Source organism: Epinephelus lanceolatus, chromosome 19 (assembly GCF_041903045.1).
Source record: "Epinephelus lanceolatus isolate andai-2023 chromosome 19, ASM4190304v1, whole genome shotgun sequence".
NCBI lineage: Eukaryota > Metazoa > Chordata > Actinopteri > Perciformes > Serranidae > Epinephelus > Epinephelus lanceolatus.
Window position 1 is genome coordinate 20930386 of NC_135752.1, and position 6000 is coordinate 20936385.

The 6000-nt window shown below is 45.4% G+C and overlaps 1 protein-coding gene across 1 annotated transcript; it reads right to left on the reverse strand.

The window, feature by feature from the left end:
• Positions 1-940: 940 nt before the first annotated feature.
• On the reverse strand, positions 941-5784 carry trim69 (tripartite motif containing 69). Its single transcript, XM_033647158.2, has 6 exons — positions 4943-5784; positions 4501-4596; positions 3778-4011; positions 3075-3097; positions 2867-2982; positions 941-2278 (listed from the first exon to the last, which is right to left on the reverse strand). The coding sequence occupies exons 1-6, from the start codon at positions 5576-5578 to the stop codon at positions 1734-1736; spliced, it is 1650 nt and encodes a 549-aa protein (XP_033503049.1). The 5' UTR covers positions 5579-5784; the 3' UTR covers positions 941-1733.
• Positions 5785-6000: the final 216 nt, after the last annotated feature.

Here is a 6000-nt window from a genome sequence, read left to right on the forward strand (position 1 = left end):
GTGTACCCTGCCTCTCACCCACTGTCAGGTGGGATAGGTCCAATGAATTTGAGTTGCTACAACCTATGCCCGAAGGTTTGTTTTCAGAGTTGCTGCCCACACTGCTTCCAGGAATGAAGTCCTACAGCAGCAGCGAGCAAGGCGGACAGACAGCAGGGTGGCTAGATAGCTAATGATTGTCTAATTTGTGGTCTAATAAACAGAAAGCCAGGGATTGGAGCAAGGAGGGGCTGAGCAAATGCACTGTGTGCAACTCTACAATGAAATAAGATTAAATAAATAAATCAGTGCGTTGGAAACATTTCACTGTATGAAGAGCGTGCAGACGCCCCTCTCATCTGGTGGGAGGGGCTTAGGACAGAGAGGGGAGAGCTGCAGGAGGAGGGTGTTTTTTACATTCTGCCATTTATATTTTTTGCCTTTTCCAAAAAAAAAAAAAAAAACACTGCCTACCCTAGCTTTAACACCAGCTGAATTTGCTCACAACAAGTGATTTTATTTCTTAACTTGCCCCACTGTAGAGGTGTACACTGGATGGTGTCAGTACACTGTGACATCATCGGTGTGGTTACAGGTACAACAGAACACACATCTTACAGGGTGTGGACAGAGGAGCAACTTTAAACTTTAAACCAGAGAGCGCAGTGAAACTTTTTAGCCTGGTATTAAATGAGGAAATTCACTTACAGGACACACACAAAGTGACTGGGTTCAAAGAGAGAACAAAGGCAGGAAGGCAGCATATACAGCCTCTCTATACGGTGAGGTGATTGTTCCAGGCAGAGGTGCTTGTGTGGTTCTTCCTGCCTCAGGTGTGATTAACTGACCTCTTGGGGACAACTCGTGAACAATTACACACTTCTTCGACATCTACAGTATGTAGTCAAATTCAAGGATGTTCTCTTCATTTTTATGTCAGAATAGAAACTTTGGGAAAAAGTTACAAGAAAGACTTTTATTGATATAATTCAGTGTGACACTGGGTGCCACTTAACATGCATCAGCCCTTGGATCAGCCAGGGTGGACAGGTGGTACAGTCACGGCATCAAGCACAAGAAGTACAAAGTAGATATCCAAAATTAAAATAATTTGTTGACATAAAAATGTTCTGCTACTAGTTTCAATAAAAACAGCTTAACATTTCCCACAGTCCCCAATTGCACCAAAGGCATCATTAGTATGATTTGACACCACAAAATCAACTAAAACATAATGTACAACTTTTCAACATGTCAATAAAATCACAGGATAGAGTGATAAACATGTTTCATTAAGTGTATTAGTGTAACATGCACAAGAAATATTACTGAATCATTAAAAACAAACAAACATAAAAACACATTTAACTCACTACAGTCAGGTAACCAGACAGTTTCACATTCTTCATTGAAGCACAGCTTCTCTGACATGAAATGTGTGGCAGTAGATCCAGTCTACAAACTGAGCAACGTCTTTGTTTATGTGGTGCACACAAAGCCGTATGAATGATGTCACACTGCTGTCACACCTGATCAACAGGTGGCAGTAAAAAGCTAATACTGTATATGCTGCAAAGTGCACGTGTCCACAGGGCACCTTTAAGATACATCTGTTTCTACTGGACAGATATTCTAATATCTGTCATTAATCTACTACTCTAATTCTTTACAATAGAAAGTAAACTTTTCCATGTTTGTTTGGTAACTTTTTACCCCTGTATCCCCCTTTCAGTTGTATTTTTGTCACAGTTTATTTAAATCTTTGGTAAGAAAACTTTGAGAGGCTCATTTTCATGCACCTTATCCAGAAAGCCCAGGTTGAAGTAAGGGTACAGGGTCTCAGTGAAGGTCTCCCTGAAGGTGTAGAGGTGTGTCATGCACTCTGCATTGTAAAAGGACACCAGGCCCCTCTTATAGTCCAGGTACACTCCGATCCTGGCCAGCGGCTCCTCCAGGGACAGGACAGTCGGGGGTGAAGTGCCAGCCATGTACTGTATCCCATAAGAGAGGGAGAGAGTCCAGAAGCCGTTGGCAGGGAGGGCTTTGATGACCCCCTTTCTGGGCACCGACTCTCGGGCCACCCCTACAGTCCAGACTGTGCTGCTGTAGACTTCAATCTCCCAGTAGTGGCGCCCGTGGGTGAAGCCCTGGCTTCCAAGCAGTGACAAAGCAGCATTGAATCTGTAGGGGTTGTCCTGCACGGTGTGGTTAAAGGTCTGGTAGCGGACGCAGGTGAGGGAGGAGGTCAGGCTGAGCCAAGGGTTGGCCGTGCTGGAGTTGAAGGTGATGGCTGCTGGAACTGAAAGCAGGAAAAGTACAAAACAGTGAAAGATTTGGTGTTGGTTTCTGTATAATTCAGTGCTTGTAGTTTTAAATTTTAAAGTCTCACTTAAAGGTCTTGCATGTGGGATTTAGGGGGATATATTGGCAGAAAAATAATGTAATAAGTGTGTTTTCTTTAGTGTATAGTCACCTGAAAATAAGAATCTTTGTGCTTTTGTGACCTTAGACTGAGTTGTTTATATCTACATAGGGTGTAGGTCTTCATCTACGGAGATCCCCATGCTTACGAACATTTTGGAAACGGGATGGTGAGGTGGAAGCCTGATTGTAGAAACTGTTGAATATTTTTGGTGTACAGCATTTTTGTCTTTTATCCGTACATTTTTAGCATGGATCCTGCGCATTGTTTTATAAATGAGATCCCAGGTCCGTTTGTTTTGGAGAAGAGAACTCTGTATATTTTGGCGCCCATTACAAACTTCCCAAATGATGAACGCTGAAGGAATTCTACCCAGGAGAGGTTTCAGCTGGTTTCAATCTAGGATCCTCACCACTAGATGCCACTAAATCCCCCTAAATCTCACACACTGTTTCTTTATAGTACCTGGGTAAATGCTTCCCTTCATGGATTTCCACACTCTGTACTGCAGGGGCCCCGCAAACCGACCTTCACACAGACTGGGCGGTGTAAACGCAGGTTTCTCAAACTTCAGCGAAGGCCTGCCAACCAAAGCAAAGTCAGAACAGTGAAGAAAGAGAATCAAAACAAAACCAATCCAGGACAAAACAGCTGAAGTGTTTCCCACACTCACCTCTGGAGCAGGACTTTGATGCTCTGAAACGAGAGAGGGGAATAAACACAGGACAAGAGAGACAGAGAGTGGTGATTAGTTTTGTTGTATCTGAAAGAGGAGAACGCTTTTTTCCACATTACATCAATGTCTGAGCTCACGCTATCCCACCCTGTGGGATCTCCCTGTGGCCCAGGGAAAGTCCCGTAGCCGTGGCCCAGAGTATGGCCCTGTGCCTGAGCTAAACTCCTTATCCTCCAGATCAACGAGTGACATCACTGGCCTACATCCTGTCTGCACTCACTGCTCAAGTCTTTTGTTATTAGAAAAGAAGCAGCACTATTAACTTTTTTAACTATTATTTAAATCATTACTTCACATAAATGCACACTGACATGATCAACATGCTGAGGACCTTTAAGAATAGAGTGCAAACTTAAGCAGGAAAATGGTCACACCCTTGCTCAGTTAATTCCTGAATGCTGAAGTTGGAGCCTGTTTAACATTTTGGCACAGACAGGAATAATGTATAAAACTAACTTTCACTCCAAACTGTACCTCCCTACTTAGTCTGCCTCCTTTGGGATATAAATAGCTCCGGAAACAAATAAGTTTAAAATACAGACATCAGCATTTCTCGCCTTAATCGTCCCCAGAGCTGACTCATCATGCTTTTAATAATTTCCAGATGGACTCTATTCATCATGTATGACGTTGAACCTACCCGCAGCAGAGTGAAGGCGTCCTGCTCTTTCAGCTTGTCTTCTATCTCGTGGAGGGCTCTCTGCAGACGAGAGATCTCCACGCACAGCAGGGCCTTGTGCTCGTCCAGTCGGATCAGCTCCCTGCGCTCCTCCGTCTTCAGCTTCACCTGCAGGAGCTTCTCCTCCTGGTACAGGAACTGATGCAGGTCACTGAACTGGGCCTCAATGCGCTGCTTCAGGTCAGCGGTGTGCTCCTGAGTGGATGGAAGACAATGGGATCACTGGGAATAACCACTTACAGTAAAAGGGTGGAGGTTTTTGTTTCAGCATTAGGGGGAAAATAATGAAACGGGGTGTGGGGGTCCCCCTCAGGAACTTTTCGGCATCAAACAATTAATTTCCTGCATTCTGGGGAATTTCTCACACAATTTTGTGCCTTTTCTGCATCAATTTAAGGTGAAAATGTCTTCAATTACGTCAAAATAAAAGTCCTCTTCTATTTTAATGTCTTTATTATGGTGGCGGAGCACATGTTCTAAGCATTGAGCGGGACGTGTCCCCTGTGGTCCCCCCAAAATCTACACCCATGCCATGTTTTGCTCTTTTGTAGTGTCTTGTGTTTCAGGTAAAATCTGATTTTAAGACACTAAACAGGTGAAACCGAACAGTCATAGTCTAGTAGTGATTGCAGTGTGTGCATTATGATATGTGTGTGTGTGTGTTTTGGAAGCGTTTCCTCTCACCTTGAGCTTTTTAACCTCTTCCTCGGCTTCCCTGTCATACTGCAGCGCTGTGTTGAGCTCAGCTTTAAGGGAATCCATGGAGCTGTTCAGAGACGCCTGGCGGGATGGAGACACAACATCACTGCATGCTGACCTGCTTCTTACTTCAAGTGCAATGACACAACTAGTTTTTTTGAGGTGTTTTGGAGACAAAACAATCGATTGATGCACGTTAAAAACTCCATACTCCATACTCCACCACCTGCTCAGATGTTATTTACAACATAGTCAAAGTTAGTTTCCACCAATACAATGAGCATATATACTGTACTATGCACAAAGTAACATATGCATGCTTCCTGAGATGCATCTTAATGTGTACAACAGAGGAAAACAAACAGTCGGACTTTATGACCCGATAAATTGCGAGATCTTGATGTTCTGCTGAGCTTTTTTTACTCACCCTGTACTTCTGTTCAGCCTCCTGAACACACACCATGGTATGATTCCTGTGCTCCTGGGACAAACCACACACCAGACACACCAGCTCCTGGTCCTCCTCACAGTAAAGCTTCAGCTCCTCTCTGTGTCTGCTGCAGCGTGGGACCGGAGCAGGAGCCCTCTCTGTCACCGCAACATCTGCCAGCCGGGGTCCAGTCCCGCTCTCCTCCAGACCCTGACAGTAGCTCTCCACAATGTTGGCGACGATGCGGTTTGGCCTGTAGCTTTGCCCGGGGTACACCTTCCTGCACTGGGGGCAGGAGCCTGTGCCACCTTGACTGGGGCCCCTGGGGCCGGTCCAGTAACCCTCAATGCACGCCTGGCAGAAGGTGTGATCGCAGGGCAAAGACACCGGTTGCTTGAAGAGATCCAGGCAGATGGAGCAGGTGAGATCTCTGCTGATTCTGTGTGTGTGTGCTGAGCTTTTGGTTACTTTTCCAGCTATGGGCGGCTGTCGCAGCTTTTCCATTGCTGCACCAAAGTCTCCCTCCTTTGGTTTCCAACTTTTCTTGTCCGGCTTTATCCCCTGGTTTAGTTTCTCCAAGTTCTGCAGATACACCGTCTGGATTTTCTTCACTTCTTTCTGATTCTTGCTCATTCCTTTGCCTTGATTGTTTTCCTTTGTTCTGACTGTACAGCTGGACCTCTACGTCCTTCCTCTCCTGCAGAGTGTGGCTGCTCTCGTTGGCCTCCAGTCTTCCTGTTGATTGTGGGGAAATGAAGTGGGTGGTGCAGAAGCAGCCACAGCCTCTCACATCCTCAGCAGATAGTGAGGGGATCTCAATGGGCCCCGCTTTTCCCTGCAGACTGACGTCACATCTTAGTCAGGAAACCGAGGCGGGCCGTTGATATTCTATCCTTAGCATGTTTGTTTAGTGGAGTCTGGCCAGTGAGTGCAAGAGAGTCCTGCTTCACTAAACTCGTAATCTGCTGTAGAGTAACTGCAGAAAAATGTAAATCCATTCGCTGTGACTCTGAGTGTGTGCGTCCAGGCATGTGTGAGTGTGAGACAGAGTGAGA